Source organism: Melozone crissalis, unplaced genomic scaffold (genome assembly GCF_028551555.1).
Source record: "Melozone crissalis strain CALT ecotype California unplaced genomic scaffold, PUWL_Pcris_2 ptg000016l_1, whole genome shotgun sequence".
NCBI lineage: Eukaryota > Metazoa > Chordata > Aves > Passeriformes > Passerellidae > Melozone > Melozone crissalis.
Genome location: NW_026535794.1, coordinates 35,751,478 through 35,775,196, shown reverse-complemented (window position 1 = coordinate 35,775,196; position 23,719 = coordinate 35,751,478). Strand labels below are relative to the sequence as shown.

Below are 23,719 nucleotides of genomic sequence, written 5' to 3'. Positions count from 1 at the left end.
TTGAGTTATTATAAAAGATGTACCAAAAAACCCCAAAGCAAAATCAAACTTTTTACTCATCCAAAGTCTAAACAAGGCTCAGCCAGATACCCCTGAAGGAGGAACAACCATTAATGATTACCCTTCCAGAGCTCTGGCACCAATGCAATATGCTGACTACAATCCTATGCTTGGGGACATACGAGCTGTGATATATTGTCAAAAATATGTGCCCCTACATGTGATGAAACAGAATATGTTATCTCAGTCACTTAGTACATCCATTTAATGTAATTAACTTTAAAGAAGACAGAAATGCAGGATGAAATCAGAGATATGCAGGGGGTGGTCACTAACTGGGAAAAGAAGTATCCTTCTAATAATATACCATGGATTTTGACACCTTTCTAATAATATACCAAGGATTTTGGCACCAACTACCAATCAGTAATTCAAATAAATATAAAACATATAAACAGAAGAGGCAAATTTCTTAATCTATTTTCATGCCCTACAGTAAACAAAAATATTATTAATATAAATTAAAGGGTTCAAAACAGCAATGTGTTTGAGAGAATGACACATCAACCCACAAAAAAGTGCTAAACTTTAAACACAGTACATCAACACTTACTCTTCTCACAAATACAAGTAGGTTCTGAAAGAGAAATCACTCAGGTTGGAAATAAAACTGTACTACTCTTGTTAAAAGCTTCTGGCCCATGAGAGTTCACTCTTGGCCCTGAAAGTCATGATGACATTTCTGACATCATATTGTCAAGCCGTGTAATGCAGTGGAAGAGCATTAATCTGCAGCATTTTAGGAAATATTCAAAGAGTGATTTACAAGCAGCAATTAAAACAGATAAATAACTGTATGTACTGATGTAGTTATTGGTAGCCATATAGCAGTTAATAAAAAACAATTACAGCTATCAATGTAGGAATGTTCAGAATAAGGACCGTAGTGACAGGAATGGTTAGTTAAAGATTTGGTTCTGCTCTCAACATAAATTGGATTTGTATGGATATGAGTACACACAGGTCTTTTTATGCCCTGTCTGCAGCAGGGAGCTGTGCAGGAGTGGTGTTTTTATGAATCATTGTAATTGGTGTTTTTATGAATCATTGTAATTGGTGTTTTTATGAACCATTGTAATCAGTGTTTTCCGTTCAAGGGCAGACCAGGTCCCCCGGGCGTCCCTGGGATGCCAGGACCAGTAGGATGGCCTGGACCTGTGGGACAGAAGGTAAGACTGAAATCCACATGGAACAAACTGCTCAACATCACCATCTGAACAGAAGGGTTGTCTTGGGAAATCTCTAAACAGCTACTTGCAGGAGGCTGGGAAGCTGTAGCAGTGCAAGGACACTCTGTGCTTGTCCCTTTACCCTGCTCTGCAAAGTCTAGGGTTAGGTAACTCCACCTTTAGTCCAGACCCTGTAGCACTTCTTACATGGATTAAACATGTCAAAAGGAAATTGAAAATTATTACAGTGAAGACTCACTGATGTCTCACAATCACATATATCAGCATTTCTAAACTGCTTGCCATCATTATGACTGTTCTTTATGAGGATCCCTTTGCCTGAAGATCTACTGTGAGCTCGTGATCAGAGGGAAAATACCAGGCTGATATCAAGGGAAAGAGATGACAAACCATGACAACGGTTAATCACATCTTTGAAGTCCATTTTCATACAAACAAATATTAATTCCTGTTATTTTTATTAATCAACAGCAGAAGAAATGACAGGGCGTGCTTTGCTACTGCAAAGTGGCTGTTTCACCTGTATTGGTTATAAAAAAACTTCAGGACAGTAAGCACTGGCTTATGCAAAAGGTATAATAGCTCTTCATAGGAGCTGTGGTTTGTGGAGCTTCTACAGGGACTTTTGAGACAACGTGTTTTTCTTCAATCCGGGTTGCATTAGGCTAAAGGACTGCACACAATGCCTAGATTGAAACTGCTTTTTCTGGTAAATCTTTCACTCTTCCTTTGCTCTATGAAGATTGCTGCCTCCACCTCAGAGGATGTGATTGATGCATTAGCTCTTGATACTGCAAGAATAGTAAGAGCTGACTTGTGAATTTAAGCCACATCTGGGAAGCAGATTTTCAAGATCTTCCCAGCCGTGTTAGATGAAGAACATCATATTATAGTCTGTGGGAATGTAGGCAAGCAGCAAGAGAGTATGTACTTAAAAGAAATTCATGTTCACTTTGAACTGTGAGATGGGAAATGGTTCCCCCCACAAACACATTGTGTGCTATGATTTCCCACAGCAGGAGCAGAGAGGGCAGAGAAAAGGCTCAATCAATTCCTTCCTTCATAGTCTTAGTGAAGGAAGAGAGGAAAGGAGAGAGAAAATTCATACACTCAATCTTCTTCTTGTATAGGTGTTAGTTTTATTTATTATTGATTTATTTATTAGGTCTTCCTAATTATGATTAATATCCTTTGTCTCATTAGTCTTGATTAGTCAATTCTGTGCTTTTTCATCACATTCCTAGAAGCATCCCTCATATTCAGAAGTAATATTTTTTCCTACACTTTAACTGCAAGTCCTTCTTGCTGTTTGATGGTAATTCTTCTGCTTTTATTGTCTCTTCTGATACTGGTCTCCTCTGTTCTTTATGTAGGTTCATAGTTTCATTTTTTCTGGTCTTTATAAATTTCATTTTCCTGCCTGTCAGTGAAGGCTCCAGTTGAATACAGTGCAGAAGATCTCTGTGGTCATTTCAGTTGGTCGTGTCTCTCTTTCCTTTCTCCCCATCTCTGATCTTCACCAACTTACAATATTCTTCCTCATCACAGATATTTACTGCATCTCCATCTTGCTGTTAATCTCCACTAAGATGCTGTTCCAGGTTTTTAAGCTCATATCCATATGTGGATATTTGCCATTTCTTCAGATGGTTCTTCTTGTTTTCTCTTACTTAGACACAGCCTAACTTCAGTCCCTATTTCTCCTACTTTGTTCCTTCAAGTCTTGTCTGAACTTCTGCAGAGGCAGCAGCCAATGGGAAAATCTTTTCAATTTGTGGGACAGTGAAGGCCAAGGGAGAGTAAGAGCCAAATGTTCTGCTGGTAGCACTGCTGCATGTCCGGGGGTCCATCTCTATTTCATGCTAGATATAATTAGTTGATGGCAGCCAGAGAAGTGGTTGTAAAACATTTTCATGTTTTACTGGCTCCAAAAGACTGTTCAGCACATGGTGCCTCAGAACTACTGTAAAAGCAGTCACTCTGCCCCCGCAAGCTGTGAGGCATGCAGAAAAAGGCCTTTCTTTTCTGCAGCTCAGTAGAGGTGATGCTGGGTACAGACAATGCACCTTCATGCAGAAAAGGATGCACTGCTGAGGGTGCTTTGCTTGTATGGCCTTTAATAACAGCTGGGAAAACTGAAGCAAAAGTTACCCACACAAGAAAATTCAAATAGAAGAGTAAGATAACATGTGAGGGCTCAGGCAGAATACAATTGCAATATAAACCCCTGTCCACAATGCTACACCAAGGTCAGGCTTAACAATTTGACATAAAACCTACCTGAACCAGTGAACTGTCAGACATTCAAATATGACCTCATGGGAGAGCCTCATTCAATAACTCTCTTTATTGAACCCTTTAGGGTGAAAAGGGAGAGTTGGGTGTGATGGGATTGCCAGGTACAAGAGGACCAATGGGCTCCAAGGTTTGTTAACCAAACTGCATTTTCAGACATTGGTTTCTAATGCTCTGCTGACAGCTGCTTCCTTCATCAGTTTTCTGGAAAGCATTTATCAAGATGTATGTGTCTAATACAGATAAAAATTATGTTCTACATCAAGCAAGGTTATGTTGTCTGTTTGGGCTTGGCTGTGTTTTTGGCTTTTTGTAAAACTGCTTTGTTATAAATTTTTGTAATTTATTTTAAAAGCAAGCTCAGAAATAATTGTATCCCACTGGAAAAATGGAGTTCTTAAGCATACCTGCAGCATTAAATCATGTCTGCAATGTTTCCCACCCACCTCATAAGACTGTGAAAATTCATTTTGGTCCCCTACTAGAACTAGGCATATTACTGGCAGTTGGAATAAATTATGCAATTAGTTTATTCAAATAAGGAATTGGAAAGAAAAACTGAACACCTTTTTTTATTCCACATATCTTCAAGAGAAACTCAGTTTTATGTTAATGATCGCACTACATTACTTAAGTTATACAAAGTATAACTTAAGTATGTTCCAGGGAGGAAAATAACAAACAAGCAAAACAGAAGAGGAAGATTATTGTTAAAATTATTTCAAATTATGAATTGTATCTTCTAATGCTTTATTTACTCTCAGTTACAATTTATTTCACTTGTTTAAATTTCAAAGCATTATCAAAGCTGCTGGCTTTACCTGTCTTATTCATAATGGCTTTTGGGCTGAGCTGTCTTGCCTTTAATTCATATTTCACAGTTCTGTTTCAGTGCAAGTTTAGGAACTGTAAATATTCATTTGCCTTTATGTGTTGATGCAATTAATTCTTTGTGCTTCGTTCTTTTTCTTCACTTCAAAGTTTGAAAGTCCGGCTTCTTGGGTGATCTTGAAAGTGAGAAGCATTAAAATATCTATCATTCCCTTTAGGGTTTTCCTGGAACTAGAGGAGAAAAGGTCAGTGTGACAACAGCATAATGTATAATTTAACATTTGGAAACACATTTTTTTTAAAAAATGCAACTGTAGAAAGGAGGTTGAATTTTGATGAAGTCTAAAAGTCCCACTGAGAGATGAAAACATGTACTGAGAAGGAGCACAGTCTTGTGGCTTGGGCTGGGGTGCTGAAGAACTGAGTTTTACACCCTGAATCCTTATGAACAAGTTGCTACAGTGAAACTCACTACAGGTTCCCCATCTGCAACATGGGTAAAATAATCCTTAATTGTTGGTCTGGTTTAGTTAGGTGACACGTGCTTTGGCACTGAGACACTTGTACTCTAGGATCTTTCAGTGGGATCTGAACTGGGAAAAAAAAAATTGAAAGTATTATGTCCAGGAAAGCATATATTTAAAGTAATTATCTGGGGAGAATGACTCTCTTTTCCTACAGTCCTTAGCATTAATTCTGTTATGATATCAGTAATGAAGCATATCTCTCACTCTGAAGATATTACTGTACTCTGTTGAATTCAATAATGCATTGTATGGGAAAAAATTTTTTTTGCTCCTTCATGAAATGGTAGTAATTGGTCTGTTGTTCTACTGTTATCTCTCTTCAGGGATCCAGAGGTGACAGAGGCGACAAAGGAGTCAAAGGAGACCCGGTAATTTTCTTTCCCAGATGGCTGTGAATGTGCATCTGAGGATCTGACAGGGAAAACCAGGAGGGGCATGGAGGAAAGGAGCCTGGCAGCATCTTCCAGGGAGGGCAGGAGTGGTGAGGGAGAGCAGTGTTCCATCCGCTGGGAGGGCAGCGGGGCAGCTCCATGTCCCTGAGCCCCCAGCCCGGGGCACAGGGGGTTAATGAGTCACAGGAGGGTTTCCCTGCAGTCACCCAGCCCCTCCTGGGCTGTGCAGCCCAGAACCACGGCAGCTCCCCAGAATGCTTTCAGCTGGTCATAGGATAACACCGGGAGGGGAAGAGCGGGGGAGATTCATGCTTGGGGGTTCCTTTGGACTAAGAAAGGAAAAGTAAACTGCCTTTGGTGCAAATGCAGAAATGCCATTCCCATAGGCAGGCTTTGGGAGCTGTCCAGGTTGCAGAGCTGCCAGTAGACAAGAGAACAATCAGGATGATTTTGCTAGAGAAGCAGAAACTGGCAGCAGAGGATCAGACAGAGGAGTAATGGCACCATACAAGGAGCTTTATAGTAAAATTTTGCTTATAAATCTGCACCTACTGCATTACCTGCAGTGCTGAGTCAGTGCAGGGGTTTTTAACTGATACCCACACATGACAATTGGTTTTTTCCTTCCAAGGAAGGTGCTGCTTTGTCAAAGATCACTACATATATTCTGATTATTTTTCTCCTTTGACTTTGTAGGGAGAAATAGGCTTCCCTGGAATGCTGGGACAAAAAGTAAGTAAGTGGGTGTGATATGCTGGCAGTTGTGTTAAATGCTGAGAAAAGCTCAATTAGTGGATTCATGGACTTCTGGGATGTCATAAGACATTGAAGGTCTTGCTTGACTCAGAGACCAACATTGCCTGGACTCATCAAATTCTTTTTAGCTTAAGAGAAAACTCAGATTTAGCTCTTTGGTGCTGTTTCTCTTCCTCCTCCTCCCCCCCCCCCCCAGTTATTTCTTTAGTTATAATCTCCCTCCTATTTAAATGCCCTAATTTCTAAAGTTTTATTCACTTGAAACGAGTAAATATTTCCTTCTTGATACTCTGAAATAAAATGGCATTACTGTATATAGCAGTGATAACCCTGACAAATTTTTAATTCATCATTATTCTGTACTTGAAAAACAATGAAAATTCAGGTTCTGGCTTATGGAAAACTTAAAGGTGGATAATTTTAGTACATAATCTAACTATGCCTCTGAAATTAGAAAAGGAATTAATAGTTGCTTCTAGAGAGATGAGAAGATGAGTGAATTTACCTTCCTTTCCCTAAGTATTTTCATCACATGTGCATCTTAACAGCAAAGCAAGACATTGCAAAGGGGTCAGAGAGCTTTCCCAGCCTTGACCTCTCCACGTCTCTAAGTGCATTCCTGATCTCATGTGGCCTCTTCCTTAGGAAAGGTATTTTTCAAGGGTATGTGGGTAAATTGTATGAGCTTCTTTTTACTTTTTGTTTGTTTTAAACTATTTTATTATAATTTTGGATTTCTAAGAAAGAAACAGCGCCAGCATTATCTAGAGGAATTGTGTGAATTACAATCATGTGTATCTGCTGTCTTGCTCGAGGCAGGTAAAACCATGTACTTAACTTCCTTCTTCCTTCCCTTTGCACCCACCAAGGGAGAGATGGGCCCCAAGGGACAGTCTGGAGTACCAGGACACAGAGGACCTATAGGAAGACCTGGAAAACGAGGCAAACAAGTAGGACCACGGTGTTTCCTCTTCCTGTGACTCGTGGTATCTGTGTGACTGTGTGGTCTAAGCTCTTGTACCATGCACTGTGTTGCCCAGGGAGGGGAGAGAAGCCCTAGAACACCTCACAGGCAAAAAACCCCTCAGCTTTAGGGCTGGAGTCTTGTCTGCAGCACTCAGCTCCCTGCCCAGGCAGGATGGGAAAAGTTGTTTTTATCCTGGATTGGTAATGAACTCATTTAATACAATTTGACCAGATCTTGAAGGCTTCCTTTGAATCCTAAGCAACACAGAGCTATGGTCCCAGCCCCACCTGACAGCTAGAGAGCTCAAAATTATGCCAGCAGAGCTACATTTTCAGAGTTCCAGCTGAATTGTAAAGACTCAGAATTGTGTGTAAATTGGATACTGACTCCACCAAAGCAGCATTTCAGTAGTAGGGGCTTAGCTGGAAGTGGTTTATTTGCAGTCTTGTTATACCCAGCATAGCAAGGAGAGGCACATCCCTGCTTCGCTGTTGCTCTGATGAAACCAGGTAATATCTGAAGTGGCAAGGTAGCCAGTGTGGGGCAAAAAGAAGAGCTAGGTGTTAGGGAGGAAGTAATAGATCCCCAAGTAAGGGAGGTATGAGCAATGTAAGTCTCCTAGATGGCCGACAAGAAATGTTTTTCTGTCCTAGATTTGTCAGGTTTTAAAAGCTGTTGTGTGCTCTTTGCTGGGTTTGCTTTTTTTTTTTTTTTTTTTTTTTTAACCGTTTATCTCTCCTACCTATGTGCTGTGGAATATCTTAGCATTGATTCAGTCTGAAAAAGGCTTTCCCTCTCTGTAACTGGTGAACTTATTTCCTTTCTTCTTTTTTAATCCTGTGAAAAAACCAGGGAGTGGAATTTTAAGGCTCTGTGGGTCTGGCTGCCACCTTTAAGCGCCGTAGTGGTCTGGCTGTTTGTCCAGCTGAGAGGAGGATAGTTTCCACCAGCATGGGGCCATTTCCTGTCTCTTGATCCAGCTGACATGCCTAGATAAAAGCAGCTAAATTAAGCAGGTGTCACTTCCACTTGCATTTCCAGATATGTCTTGATTAGCTCACTGACTTCTTCAAGTCTCCCTGCCCCTGGGACAGGCTCTTCCTGAATCGTGGCCAGGAGCTGGGAGTCACAAGTCACAGCCTTACACAGCTGACCGAGACACAGCACCCAAAGCTTTATAACTTGGGAACTGACCCCAGGCAAACCCCAGTTTAGGGTTTCAGTCTTGACAAGGAGGAATGACTTAGGGTTTTGGGTAATGTTGGTTTGGAAGAAAGGGCATGAGCACAAATATTGTCAATGGGAAAAGCTTCTCCCAATGCCGTGGGCACGTGTGAAAGATAAACAAGGAAAAAACATTGAACATCAAGCCTTGCCATTATTATCTAATCCATCAGTGCTAAGCAGGAAGGCATTAAGCAATCATCCCTCCAAGCAGGGGACGCAGAAAACAGCTTGTTTTCAGTCAGTACACATCCAACTGGCACTGCCTTGCCTCTGTCAAATTGCTGTTGTGTGGGGGAAGGAGATTTCCCACAGACTTCTTTGGGGCTACAAAATCCTGGTCTGCTAGTTCTGTGTTGCATAATGTAAGAAGTAATTAGAGATCAGCATCACTGACATTCACGTAAATCCTGAAATATTTTTATGGCTCAGAGCTTACCTAATAGGATTAAACAAAGCAAATATTCAATTAGTTCTTTATAGGCCATGGCAAAATCAGCCTTCCTTTGCTGAAATGGTGCAAGCGACATTCAAACGTATACATGGGATGTAACATATTATATAGCAACAATTATTTAAGCATATATTAATATATATGCTTTGCTACTCTTAAATTAGACATGCAGCCATTCATTGTATGATTCTGAATGCACATTAACCTGGAATTACACCATCTTCAAGGAAATAATCTCCTTTGTCATTAAAAGAAAGTTTACAGAGCGCACATCATTTTTATTATCCTAAATAATATTTGCTGCTACATAAAAATCAAGTCAGATATTTAAACTTTAGGCTATGTAATACACTTCTGAAATATAAAGCTGAGAAATCCAAGCCTTGGAGAGTATATGAGCAGGAAGATAAATATAGTTATTTTTAATAAGTGTCACCGTATTAAATTCAGGAGCAAAAAATGAGAAGGTGCCAAACAGTTCTAGGCTGAAACTTCCAAATGCCTTAGGGTATGGCTGCACAAACAAGCTCCCATGAGGCAAATTAGGGCTGATTTTTGAGAATATCAGCTATTGTGTGTGCAAGCCCCTCTCCCACATGTAATTTTGCAGCATTTGCTGCTGCTGCCAGAGGGACAACATTTCTCAGCATGGGACTGCTAAACATCAAGCTGCACTTGTAAGGCCAACCCCTGGCTTGGCTTGTGATGATTTGTTATCCTAGCCATACCCATGGTGAAAGTCGAGGAGATACAGGAACCCAGGCACCTCAAACATTCTGAAAATAGTGTGACTGTCAAAGTCATCAGTGAGCTTCTGAAAGGCTGCACCCTAAGACTAGGAAATGTCACTGTGGAAGCCCTTGACAACTCCTCAGTGATTTTCCCCTTTCTTTCTCAGGGGCACTCACTTCTAGAGAGTTACAGGGGTTAAACAGGCATTCTGAAAGAAAGGCTATCAAATGATTGAAGTCAGAGCAGGGTGATTGCTGACTCCTCCCAGGGCAGATCCCCGTGACCATTCCCATTTGGGAGCAGAAGTCCTGCCTGGGCATGCCCTTTTGTCTCCATGTAGGAGAGGACAGCCCTTGTTCCCCAGGGTGTGTCCATGAAGCTCATGCTTCTTCTGGCAAATGTCTTGGCTTTCTTAAATGGGAAGCCAGTGCTGGCTTGTTGCTAATGTTTGTTTGTTTTGTTTGTTGCAAATAGCTTAGCCAAGACATGGATGTCACTTCTCTTCCAGGGACTCAAGGGGGACATTGGACCCGCGGGTGTCATGGGCCCGCCTGGCAGGCCTGGTCCTGTTGGCCAGCCAGGCCCCCCTGGGCCCTCAGGACTAGGTAAGCCAAAAATGAGGTAAACAAAAAACACTCCCCAGGAGTGTCCCTGCTCCCCAGCCCCTCCTGACTCATCAGGCACACACAGACCCCTCTGCACAAAGGCTTTGTTTGCTTCTCCATCCATGGCAAGGAGAGGATTTCTCCTGGAGGCAGGTCATGCCATCCTTGTCCATTATTTTAAAACCCACTTTATGGCTTCTGATGTTTCAGATAAAACCTATGTAGTCCCTGAGGGATTTTTGTAGATGGGGATGATGAAAAGCCATCTGGCAGCCTTGGAGAGACTAGGTAATCTCCATTATCAAAGGTCTGCCTCTCCAGATATCCTGGCTTGCAATGAAAAACTGTGATTTCTAATCAGACAGGACAAGTTCACCCTGGGCAGCTCTGAAAGGGAAAAACAGATGAGATTCAAGTTACAGTGTCCTTAAGGAAATAAGGGAAGAGAATGGAAAGAGATAGGAGTCAGGAGAAAAAGAGAGCAGTGGAGAAAATCTCTATGTAATTAAATGCTTGAGATCTATGCTCACTGCAATTGTGCAAATGTAGAAATTATGAGAAAAACCTTGTAATAACATAATTGTACATCCTCAGAGCTGTGCATGCACATGAACCCTGGTCAGCTTTTGGGTCCAAAATGGACAGGAAGGACAATACATGACCCACAACACACAATGTCCCCTTCCATTTTGCTTTCCCTTTTTCTACCTTTGATTGCATTAGTGGACAGGAGATCTCTTCTTGTCGTGATGTGGAAACGGGACATCTGTGAAGCTGAGCACAGCTTCAGAATCTTCACATATCTCATGGCTCCCATTAAGAAGCATCTTTGCTTGAGTAAATTAGCTGGAAGCTTTCAGAAGGCAGAATTTTCACCGTGCTGATGGGAAGGCAGCCAGGACCTTGAGATTACTTTTTCAAGACTTTATTCCATCCACAGAAAGTTTATGTGTCAGGGTTATTAATCTTTTTCCTCCAGAATATAAATTTTGATCCTAAAAGACATTTCTGTAATGATGCAACTGCTTGCAGTATGACCACATTGGCTTTTAATCTAAATCTGCAGAGCAGTGCATCCTTGCCAGAGTTTGAAAGTCAAAAAGCAGTATTTTTTTATTAATGTTTAATTAAAACATTTAAAAGCTCCTACATTTTTAGTTGGGTTTTTGCTGTATAGAAACCTGTGAAACAGCATTGCTCAAGTGGTTGTACAAAGGCACAAGTCCAATCTGTTGTGGACTTGTACAGAGACTAACTCTACAAAACTTGGTGTGTAGGCGTTGTAGAGTGATATGTGTGTTCATCCTCTCCTGAATTTCTGTAGCTTCAAACAGGCTGACATTTATTCTAAGCAAATGGTCTCTCTCTTCCTCTGTAAAACTGGTAGAAAAATTCAGAAGGTGATCTGAAATAACATGACTGTGGTAAAAAACTGGCATCTTTCTCCTGAAGCACTGGAATTACTGCCTCCCTTCGGCTCCTAGTGGAATTGGTGGGAGCTGTGTCTGTCTGAAAACTTGGGTAAATGCATATATCCACCTGACCTGTACTTTTCCCCCTAAGGTTGTGTGTGTGTGGTGTGTAGTAACATCATAACAAGGCAAACTGGTCCTCTGCTTTCTAGGGCAATTTGCAATAGGACCAAAGGGAGAAAGAGGACTTCCAGGGCCTCCAGGGAGATGTCTCTGCAGAACCCCACAGCAAATGAGTAACCCATCATATGAGCAATCTGTGTTTGGACACAGCTACCCCAAGGTTCCCGCGGTAAGCAGCTTTTCTGGGAGGGGATGTGAGCAGTTCTGAAGTGCTTTTGTTATGAGAGGTGTTGTACTCACTAATACTTTTTGTTTAATAGGAAGATATATAGGCAATGTGTGATTTCTAGTACCCAAAACCTCTGAAATCCAGAGGTGCAAAAAAATTCAGTCTTGTAACTTGTTGTGTGATTGATGTGCTGAAATGCATCTGTTCCAAAACATCAGTAAGGTAGCACATATTTGGAAATGTTTTTCAAGCCTAGGAGTGCTCTCTTTCATCTACTACTGTACACATGTAATCTGTCCTTTTTATTTCATTAAATCGAAATACATTTCAGATTGGTCAGTAAAGTAAACATACCTTTCTTGTTTGTTTAGGGCTTTTTTAAGACAGTGATTTCAGAATTAAATTTTGGGATCAAGCATTTCACATATGCAATAGAGCTTTCTCCCAGAGCACAGAGCCTCAATAACAGGAGTTTCCACAAACTGTGAGAATCAGGTGTCTGGGCTCCAGTCTGCAGACATACACATTATATGGCTGATTTCCATCTCTAGCCTTGAAAGCATTTTTATGAGCAAATTGGACAAAATTCTTTAAAGGACAAGGCATTGATGAAATGTGACCTAGTAATTTTTTATCACTGATTTCTTTGGGCTTTGTGGCTACTGTTTATGTCCTTCTCCTTCTGCTGGGCCCTGCCTCATTAATCTGTGCAGTGCAGCACTCAGTCAGTGATAAAGATGCTCCCTTGGTGCTGTGTGCCAGCACAGCTCAGCCACTCCCCCCATGCAAGAGGAAATGGTGTGGTGTCTGCTTGTCTCTGAATGCCAATGAGCAGCAATTGGCTTTGTCAAAGCCCCACCTGTCACAGTGTCAGAAAGCTGTCACGGTGTGTGGAAGGGACACACTCACAGCACCATTAAACTGGGTCATTGAGCTCAGCCTTTTGCACAAGTGGGTTTCAGGTCTTGGCAGCTGGGCCAGCTGCTCCTTCATCCCTGGCTGTGCTGTATTAGAAAACATCCTCCTGTTGTTTTGAAAACATAATGGTGAGAGATGAATGTGCTGAAATAAAGGTGCATATCACACCACACTGTGCAAAAAACCCCCACCATGTACTTTGCAGCCTCGAGAACTCATAGGAAAAGCTTTAAGGCTCTCAATATAATGTAGAGGTCTCATCACCCTCCTTCGCCATCAGGCACAGTTTCCTATCTTAAAAGATAGGATCTTAAAAGATAGTAATGAGAGTGTAAACATGTAAAATACCATACACTATCACTATGAGGCCCCAGGTGCCATTTTGTTGCCAGGAATGTGGGAAGGCAAAAAGGCAAGGCTTAACTCTGGAAATGAAGCACTTCCAGAGCTGCATTACCTGTTTTCCTGCCCGCCCCTTTTGTTTTACTCCCTTGAGAGTAAAGAACACTTGAACTTAAACCAAAGCTTAAACATCATTATTGTTTATTCTGTCCAGATCCCCATGTAGCAGCTTTGAAGCCTGTCTTAGGCCACTTGAAAGCTCTTGTCAGGATTCTATAGCTGCACATCGGAAAGACCCAGAGGTGGTGCTGTGTGCCCTGTGGTTTGCCAAAGCAGCACAACCTCAGTGCCACCACCCATGCACCCAGCAGCTCCTCCAGAGGAGGGCAGAGGCTGGGAAACAAAGTGCTGGTTTCCTGTCATTGGCTTAGATTCATTCAATTTTTTAAAATCTTGTGCAATTTTAAAGGCTGATATCTGTAATGGTTTGAGACAGCATAATTTTGTTATTGATTTCAAGAGAAATTGGAGCTCTGGGGATGAGCTCCAATTTCAGAATCAGTTCTGTGCTGGCTTCCTATTTATTTGCTTCCTTTCATTCAAGCTGAAGGCATTTTTATTCAATGCTTCTTTAATGAAATTGGCCTTCCTCCAAGGTTATGGGAATGTTCTGCTATGTAAAAATGTTAAGGTAACTTGTTTTTTAAAGAGCCAATTCTGTTTATGTTGGTGAGAATCAGAGTCAGACCTAAAACTATTTTGCCCAGAAACACTCTATTTGCTTTTTCTTAATTTAAAAATGGCTTGAATCTTACAAAAATTAAATTGATTAAGCTGCTGAAGGAAGAGCTTATTTTCTAATGCCTTTTACATCCAATTTCAGTGATTGAGACATTAAAGAAATGGGTAAGAGAGCAGCTTGTCCTAATTTTTCCATTTTGAACTTTTTTTTTTTTTTTGCAGTATAATTGGAGACTTGGCCTCAGACCATAGTATATGCATATAAAGAAACATGCATTTTAGTGTCAATTAAATCTAAAGAAATAACAAAGAGGTAAAAGTTAAGTGAAGGTTGTATTAAGCCATGCATTATTTATTTTGTAGCCACAAACATGCCTAAAAAGTTATAGTCAATCCACAAAAAGCACTTATGCCCATTTGGATTTTGCAATTGCTTCAGCATCAAACCATTTGAGTATCATGGTTCTTCTCAGCAGTGATTGTGCACTACTGTTTGTATGATTTTTACTTGAGGATGTGCACTTCAAAATAGGGGCCCAGGAAAGACCATTCTTTCCGTTGCTATAGCTTCTCACCTCTTCTCTTTCTGAAAACAACTAAACCATTTTCCTGTATATTATTTACCTATTTGAAGATACATATGCCAAACTAGATTCTGTGACAATCCAAAGAATTTCTTGAGAAGGTTACCAATCATCTCTTTTTCTGTGCCCCAGATTTTTGTGGTGAACAATCAAGAAGAATTGGACCGGTTAAACACTGAGAACGCGTTAGCATTTAGAAGAGATCAGAGATCTTTGTATTTCAAAGATACCTTTGGATGGCTCCCAGTCCAGGTAAAAATATGACTGTGGTCTCTGAAAACCCGTGAGTGTATGTTTCATTTGGAATACAGAACGTACTTCTGTACTAAAGGTGTCATACCAAATCAGTTAAGCAAATGGGGAAAAGCTCATTTTTGAACACTGCCACAACTGTACATAATTCTGTGAATTTTATTCTCAGGAGTCTTAATTACTTAGGAATTAACTCAGCAGTGTTGCAGGTTATGCTAACCTTCCTCTGAACCACAGGTGAACAAACTGGAGCAGAGTTCAGGGAATTAGGGTGGGAAAAAGAGTTTTTATTTAATACAAAATAAGGCAAAACTCACCAGGGTACAGAGTTGCAGAACTAAAACCCTGCAAACCAAATTCACATATTTCCTTATTGCTTCAAGGAGCTGAGTCCTGCTGAAATTAGCAACAGCATCCTTCTTGTGTCTGCTGGACTTTGGATCAGATTCTGTATAAACTTTCTAGCCAACAAATAACAAGCCATAAAACCTGGCCCCTAGAGCCCTTCTCCTCTGCTTGCTAGCCAGGCTGCTGCTGATGTGGTTCAGTAACCCCTGTGTGTTTTCCTGGCCAGCTCTCCCCTCTGTACCCCATGGATTACCGCCTGGAGGAGGGGGGCACCTGTGGAGATGGAATCGTGCAGGATGGGGAGGAGTGCGACGACGGCAACGCGGTGGTGACCGATGACTGCATAAGTGAGTTACAGCACAGCAGGAGGGGCTTCCTCCTGCCAGGGAAGGTGCATTAGTTGTACCGCAGGGTACACTGCTTGTGTCTGGGAGAGTTTGTGTGGTTTGTGGATCAAGGGCAGGCCTGGGGAAAGGGAGGGACGATGGCCACAGGGTGAAAACTGAGGCATCCATGCATGTGGATGGCACACACCACACAGGACAGAAGTGACAACAGCACTTCTCTGCATCCTTGTTGAGTCAGAAACTCTGCATTTCGAGGGCCATCCAGCAGCTGGGTTACACACACACCTTTCCTGGGGGCTGCCAGCTCTCTCTGAAAGCTGTAGCACACGTTTGCAGTGCAGCACAGCCCTTGGGATAGACACTGGAGCCCTTGGGATAGACACTGTTTCTTACGATAAAATAGGTCCTAAGTCTAGAAACACTACTTTGGATTTTGTTGTTCACTTGCATAGGGAAGGTGTCAGCCCACTACCTTCACTATCAGATTTACATAACATTTAATGCATGTTGTTCTGGTTCAGAGCAAATCTGGGAGAGAATCCCCAAAGGGGCTCCAGTAGGAAAATTCAATCCGACCCTCCCATCAACCGGTCTGGGAGAAAATACCTCCTTGGAGAAAAGTGGAAAAAAACTGTTTATTAAGCAATAAAACCTAAACAATATTAACCAATAAAACCCCTTGCCGCTCCAAAAGAGATGACAAACTGAGAAAACCCCATCCCCGGGTTGCAGCTCAGCTCACTCAGTCTCTGGTCAGTCCCTCTGGTGCTGGAAATGTCGTAGGCCAGGCCCGGCCCGGTGGGCCACAGGTGTGAGCTGCCGGTGCTCTGCTGGGTGTTCAGGCCAGAGCAGGTTTCAAGAGGTCTGAAGAAAAGGGATAAAAACCACAGTCCAGGAAACTTGTTTCCCTCAGCTAGCTAAAACTAACTAAAGACAAAAAAAGATCTCCATCCCACTGTCTGTCCGTCCGCAGACAACACAGTCAGGAGCAGGAATGTGGAGGAGTGAGTGCAGTGTCTGATAACAAACTGCTGCTTCTTCTCTCCCCCCTTCACTCTCTGGAACAAGGCTTAAAGGTGCAACACTTATTATTCAGCATAAACGGAACGAGACGATTGGGGATAAAAGCATCATATAGTCAACCCAGGACACATGTCTACTCCATCCTCCTTCCATTTTGCTGATTGTGGATAGCAAAGAGCATATAAGAGCATACAAAGAGCATATAAGCATTTGAGCAACTGTGGTAACCTTCACTTCCCCCTCTCTCAGTTACTTTTACATCTTGAATCCTTCCCCAGAGCACAGCCCTACACCATCTCCACATAGTAGGTTTGGTGCTGTGTTGTTCCCAGCAAAGGGGTGCTTCTTCACACTTCAGAACAGTATTATGCAACACTGAAAGATGCAATTTTTCATTTATATATGACTCACTGACTTTGAAAATGGGGTGTGTGCAACCATGCCCTGTGCAAGTTTCCCAATCCAGCTGTCCATCACCACCCTTCCCCTTACGACTTAGGAATACCCACCAACTTCTCAATGACAACAGGAAAGAGATTTCAAAGGCAATTCCATCTCAACAGGTCTAGGGAGACACATAAATAAAAGCCCGTCTAAGCTTGCCTGACTGCAGAGTACTCCAGAGAGACAGCTGACAACATCTCTCCTGTTTCCAGACATGAGGAAACGATTAAATTAGAACTTGCAATCAGACATGGGGAACAACAATGTGGCAAGATAGTGTTCATTAGTTCCAGTGCCTGCAAAATTGTGCACTCTGTGTCTGAGGGCACATCATGTTCTCTGAGCTATGCACAGGGCAAAGCCTCAATGGAGGCCTTGCAGTACAGATTTCTGACACTGATGTGACCCATCCTTGAGTTATTTGGAAATAAGCTCACTGTTGTCGTCCTTCTCCTGTAACTGAACCAAAAGGAAAAGGCTAGATGAATGTTAAATGGATTTTATTGTAAAAGAGGCTTGTCGGTCTTAGAAGCATCAATTTCTGACAAACACATCCTTGGTGCAATTAATTAATCATTTCTATTTGTAAATAACCCACTTTAGCCTCTTAAAAACTCCCTGCTCCTGTCTATTTAATCCTTTGCTTGATACCAATGGATTCTCCCAGAAGATGTCAAAGGGATTTTAACTAAATTAATTTGTTCACATTAGAAAGTCATTCTCAATATGCTGTAGATATCAAAATCAAAGTCCAATTGCTAAAATGGCAAACAAACCCACAAATTACTGCAGCCTACATGTCAGTCACCATGAAAAAATGTGACAAATCCCACTCACTCTCAAGTCAGTAAGAGTCAGCAGTGGGAAAGACACGATTTTGGCAACACTTATATATTTTATTTCTTTATAGACAGGCTGCAAAATTTCGTTCATATGTGGAAACTCACAGCAGACAAACACAGATTTTGCACAGAATTGGATAAAGGTCTAAGTTGGGAATTCCAAACCAGTTGACCACCTAAGATTATTTTTTTGAGATTGTGACTTCCCCAAATAATTTTATGTTAACTGTATTTTATGTTTCCCTTAAATTGTTTTGATGGTAATTATCTATGGCAATAATAAGTTTCAAATAAGTGCTGTTGTAATTACTGATTCTGTAGTAATTATTTTTAGCATTTATCCATTCTTTCCCTTCACCACAGAAATCAGCTGAAAAAAGTACATTCTTTGTAGTGAAGAGTACTGCTCCTCCTAAGAGAGTCCTTACAGAATGCCTTCCTCAAAATATCTCACTTTATACTTAACCCTTTAAAAGCTAGTCCCAGTCACTTCACCTGTTTCTTTGACATGTGAAGTGCCTGGAAAGTGTTTATTTCTTTATTTTTCACTAGGGTGCCGCCGTGCTTACTGCGGAGATGGCTACAAGCATGAGGGGGTTGAAGACTGTGATGGGATGGATTTTGGATACTTGACATGTAGAACATACCTTCCTGGGTATGTAAGAGGAGGTCTTCACTTGGGTTTGGTGGGGTGTTTTTGGTTTGATTATGGAGAGCGGTTTTGTGCGTGCTTTTCCTTTCTTTTTTCTCTTTTCCAGCTTTAAAACAGAGGAGTTTCACCCACTTTAACCTTGTTCCACTGGGACCACTGCAAGTAGTAGGGAAGAAAGTGTCTGCCAAATTATTTCTGTATATCATTGACTTTAAGGGCTAAATCTCATTTCAAAGTAAGAAGTACGTGCCTCTTACTGTACAAAACAAATGAAGGTCACACAGACCTATGTTTGCCCATTTCTTGCCAAAATTTCCTTATCTGGTCACATTAATGTCCAGCCATAACATAAGGATAGTAGGAAAGACCATGACAAGATGATCACACTGAAGGAAAAAAAACCCCACAATATCCAAACCACAGACTTGTACCAACCTCCTGCTGCCCTTCCCATTAATGGGTACTCTGGGGGTGTATTTGCTTTGAATCAAGCAGTCATCTGTCAGCTTTTCCAAAGTGCAGGAAATTCATTCACCAGCAGACGCAAAGCCGTGCATCTGTGTAGCAAAGTCCTTCATTTTAAACATCTGCTTACTGTTGACTTGCCTTCTCTGCCTTTGTTTAGGCAGCTTCCTCTGGTCAGGGTTTTGCCTCCAACAGCAGCACCTCTATTTAGCTGTCAGGTATTGTTACTGGCTAACAGGAAACATTTAATTTGCAAATTAAATTACGTGCAGAGCCCTCATAATTCAGGGAACAATAATGTGCTAATTGACAGGAATAAGAAGCCACAGGATGTCTTTGTAAATCTAGCGCTGTGCTAATCCTTCCACTGTAATTGTTAGAGCACTTTTGGTATAAGAGGTTACTAAAATTCAGGCCAGTCAACCTGACAAAACTGAAACATTTTGCAGAGACCTCATCTTCAGACAGTGTGGAGTTGTTCTCTATTGTGAAAACTCTTCCCTTCGAAGAGTTTGAAATTTGGTGCCCAACATAGCACCCCAAAATCTTGAGGAAAACTTTATATATTTCACTTTGCTTGTATATTCAAGTTGTGAAAGAGCAACTGAGATTTTTTTTTTTTGTGGTAGTCCGCAAATTATCTGCCAAACTAAAGAAAAAGCTGTGAATCATGAGCAAGTGGGCTGAGTATGTGAGTATAACACTCCCATGGGAGTTTTACCCCAAAGTAACCTTTCCTCCAAGAGCTCTGCTGCAACTGATTTTCCCATTTTTTACTCTTTCCAGCCCACAGATCCCTCCTTCTGTTTCACACACCTTCTCCAGATTTGATGTTAGTCTGAGAATGTGGGTTATCCTAGGACGTAGTTTTAAAGCTGCATAGCTTGACATTGTGGATGTGTTAGTCACTTAGACATTCCAGCAATAAAAACTCATTTTAATTCTTATTAACAGTTCTGGTCAGGTCTTTAGTAAGTAGAGTCACTGCTCAGTTTAAGTCAGTAGAAAGAGAAAATCTCTGTTTCTCTTTATTTTGCAAGGACTCTTCAAATTACTCTTTTTATAATTATTTCTAATGTGGGAATGTGTCACTCTCGTTATTTCAAGTACATGGAAAAGAAGTTAAAGGACAGGCACAGTCATGCCTGCTGAAGCTATTGGGAGTAGCTGGAAAAACACTCAACTCAGAGCCTCAGATATTTTGTTCCACAGCTCCCGTGGGTGAGCGCCAGGCCTTTTGCATCCACCCCCATGAAACGCTCCAGTCCTGATGCCAAGAGGGATTTTATTTTTTTAATTGACATTACTGGGAGTAAAGTCTTCACTCATAATTTCTCCTGGATGCCTGTTTTGCTGACAGAGGAGAACACAGTCGAGCCCTGATGAAAATTGCCCTCCTATTTAGTTTCCCATATGCTGCTGCATATGCATATTCCAAGGTTCTTCACTCCTACAGAGAGTTACAACCAGGAGCCATGTAAGTGAACCATACCATGCTTTGAAACTGAGATATTCTCTTTTATTCCAGGTCTTACGGGAAACTGCGCTGCACTCCTTACTGCTACATTGACTCCACACAGTGTCGATACTTCACATGAGGGAGCAGAGGTGGGCAGCATCCCTGGCCTAGGGAGTGCTAGGTGCTACACTATCACCTATCCAAGAAGGACTGGGACAAAAAAAACTTCCACCCACCTCTGGGAAAACAAGCAAAGACACATCATGCTGCTGATGGCCATTCTGAGATTTTTTTTTTAAATATAGATTTGTCAGATAGGGAAAAATAGGACCACTGCATCCTGTCTTAATAGAGAAATAAATGTCAAGCTGTGTGTGCCAGTGAGACTTCCATGCAGCTGTGGATAGCTTTCCATCACAAAAGCAACATTAAACTACTGGAAGCTGAGTTTCATTAACCAGGAATGCCATGTAACAATTACCTCGACTTAGCACTGTTAAACCAAATATAATCTCTTCAGGGGTTTTGTCTTTAACCCTTCTCTGCATAAACACAAAGCATATCTTGGATGCGGTGTTTAGAGGAACTTTCTCTTTCATTACAATGTGAACTTAGCAAATGTTGCATCCACTAGAGATGACTTCAGCAACTCTTAAGGTTACCAATGCTCCTTCATTGGTCAAAGGAGTTGAAGTTCTTTCAGAATCAGCAAATCCATCAAATAAGCTGGTTAACATCACCTTCAGGCAAAGGCACTGTCTGTGTGTGTCTGTGCACTACAAGCAGTCACAGGAGACTGGCAAAACACACCACAAAAGGATGAACTGGACAAAAAACCTGTGAAATAGCCAAGAAGTTCTCTCCCAGGAGAAAATCAGACAAGGAGGGAAGATAACAAAGGAACATAGTTCTGTATTTTTCTCCTCTGTGCTGAGCTGGCTGGGCTCTGCCTGACCCCAAGGGGCCAGGATAGCATCAGTTCCCTGCCCACGGCCATGTACACATTGCCTTCTCTCTGGTGTCCACACTGGAAGGTCTTGGCATTTGCAACCCCTTGTCCACCCAGCCATCACCACTCAATTCCCAGTTATCCCCTGTGCTCCCTCCCCCTGTGCCACTGGTGGTTGTCCCAGTGTGTGTGCTCACTTTTGTATCGCTGTAAGTCAGACTGCGGAGTAGTGCATCCATGGATGCTCGGTCATGCTGTGCAATGTACATGTGGGTTCTTGTTTTTTGGGAAGGTCTCTCAACTATATCAGCTCTGGTTGGAGCGAGGGTAATTATATCCTTATTTATTAGCAAGCAGTAAAGAGCAAATTTCACATGGAAAGCATATTAAATGTCACGTGACGAAGAGTCTATAACAGAAAATGAAACCAAGAATGTGCAGAATTCAGAACTAAAAGCCTTAAAACTAGGCATTGTTTTCATACAAGCCACTCTTTCCTGCTTTGTGGTAAATGTTGTACAGGACTGTGTGAAATGTGTGAGTTATCTGTGCCAGTGACAGCACGGCAACAGCTGCACTGACACTGGCACATCTGCAGAGGTTAAATAAAGGTGGATGTTGTGTTATAATGATAATGCATTAAAGCAATCGAGAAACACATGCAACTTTTACCACCTGCCTAGAAGACTTTAACTATGCATGTATTAAGTGATATTGGAAATCACCAATTAGCAACAAAACAAGAAAGAAAATTTGTGTGCTCTTCATGATTATCACTCACCTGGGCTATTTATGTTGCTATGAAGCCAAGTCACCAGCATTTGTAGCCCAGTTCAACAGTTTAATTTTATTTTTTTCTTCTTAACTGAGGTCTTAATAAAAGGTCCAGGAACCACTGGGACAAGAAAATTGCCACAAACTTTGGAAATCTGGGCACTAGCACAGCTGCCTTTTTAATTTCCTGTGCTAGAGCAAGCAGCAGGTTCCAGCAGCATCACACCACGAGGAGCAGGTTCTGGTTGTTGGGAGGCTCTCGAGGACAAACACACTCCCAGCAGCACATCCCTCTGGGTGAACCCCTGGTAGAATCTGCTGGTGTTGTCATCCTGGGGTGGAGGAACTCCATCTGAACTGCTCACCTTCTCCAAGGAGCTAATCCCAACCCCCCAAAAGGCTGGAGTCTCTGAGAAGTTGGTCATTCCAGTGGCCTTCCACCTTCAGTTTTCAGTCGGATCGTTTTTCATTAAAAGCTCCTACCTCCAAGGGACATTGAAATAACAAAGCTATGTGCATGGATCATAGAAAATGTAAAAAGGAGATGTGGTCATCCAGGTAAAATACTGTGCTGCTTATGTTCAGAAAGAGGCTATCAGCCTGGTCAGTCTGGGAACACTTGCACAGCATGGATTTTAAATGGACAAAGCAATGTGAAATATAAGAAAACATAAAAAAGTTTCATACTACCATTATTGTCTTGCTCCCCTCTGAGGATAAAGCATGAGAAAGACATAAAGTATACATGATTTAAATGCTGCAAAATAAATCCTTTGCCCTCATTACTGACATACCTGATTTATCGAGTATTCTTCAGCTGGGTGATGCCTGGTCTGTTGCAAATTGTCTTCCCTCCTTCTCTGAGTTTGGGAACTTAAAACATTGTGCCAAGACTGGTTCAAAAGTTAATTGGAACATTTCAGTTCATTGGACTTTTGTAGCAGCATACACTTTTGGGAGAGTTTTCTAATGATTAGTATACAACTCTAGGCAAGTACAAAGCATTATGCCATGCACTGTATTAATGTATACCAAAAAATCTGGCTTGCACTTAATATGTGATTAAATATATGTAATTGCCTACTGCATATATTAGCAGCTCATGTCAATAAATCATGCTACCTTAGTTCCCCTATGTCCTTACTTTCACTTATTTAATTTTGGGTTTAACAGCATGTTTTTTAAATATAATTACCCAGTTTAAGATGCTGAGGAGGGAAAAAACACCTCTTTTCCCCTGCCTGCTGCCTCTCCCTGTCTGCCGTGGGATCTGGTTCTGTGTGGGCACAGTGACAGTGCATCCAGTACTGTGACAGTGAGCACAGCCTGGGAGTGGGACTGTGCATCCCTGCTCCTGGGCTTGCCACTGCCTCATCCCCAGACTGACCCCTGCAACACTCCATGGGCAGAACAGCTCCACTTCCACTGATTTCTGATTGGAATCTGTAATGTACTTGGTTTAATAAGGCTTTGGGCTGTGGTTTGAGGGATTATCTGCTCCTGCTACCAGATAATGTATTTACTGGCTGCTTTGCAACTCTCTATCAGAGGCTGAGCTGTGAAACAGAAAGCAGCAGCCTTGGGTGCTGATGGACAATGGGAAAGTGATGTTGGCATCCAGGATTTGGGCACTCCTGGAAACTGGCACCCAGGCTTTGGGAAGAGGGTCCTGCCTTGCAGCCTGGGAGTCTGTGGTCCCAAGGCTTTTGTGTATGACAGGGAGTTCCAGAGAAGGGCAGTCCTTACTGTCCCCAGGGGAAAAGGAAGTGTATGGACAGACAG

General features: G+C 41.8%; 1 protein-coding gene across 1 annotated transcript in view; it reads left to right on the top strand.

The window, feature by feature from the left end:
- Positions 1-20,353, top strand: part of COLQ (collagen like tail subunit of asymmetric acetylcholinesterase) — a 38,874-nt gene extending 18,521 nt beyond the window's left edge. Inside the window, exons 6-17 of the mRNA XM_054274088.1 lie at positions 1,158-1,229; positions 3,613-3,675; positions 4,595-4,621; positions 5,227-5,271; positions 5,992-6,027; positions 6,921-7,001; positions 9,937-10,033; positions 11,658-11,797; positions 14,515-14,634; positions 15,209-15,329; positions 18,191-18,293; positions 20,284-20,353. Coding sequence (XP_054130063.1) covers positions 1,158-1,229; positions 3,613-3,675; positions 4,595-4,621; positions 5,227-5,271; positions 5,992-6,027; positions 6,921-7,001; positions 9,937-10,033; positions 11,658-11,797; positions 14,515-14,634; positions 15,209-15,329; positions 18,191-18,293; positions 20,284-20,353 — 975 coding nt within the window. The remainder of the gene's footprint in view (positions 1-1,157; positions 1,230-3,612; positions 3,676-4,594; positions 4,622-5,226; positions 5,272-5,991; positions 6,028-6,920; positions 7,002-9,936; positions 10,034-11,657; positions 11,798-14,514; positions 14,635-15,208; positions 15,330-18,190; positions 18,294-20,283) is intronic.
- Positions 20,354-23,719: the final 3,366 nt, after the last annotated feature.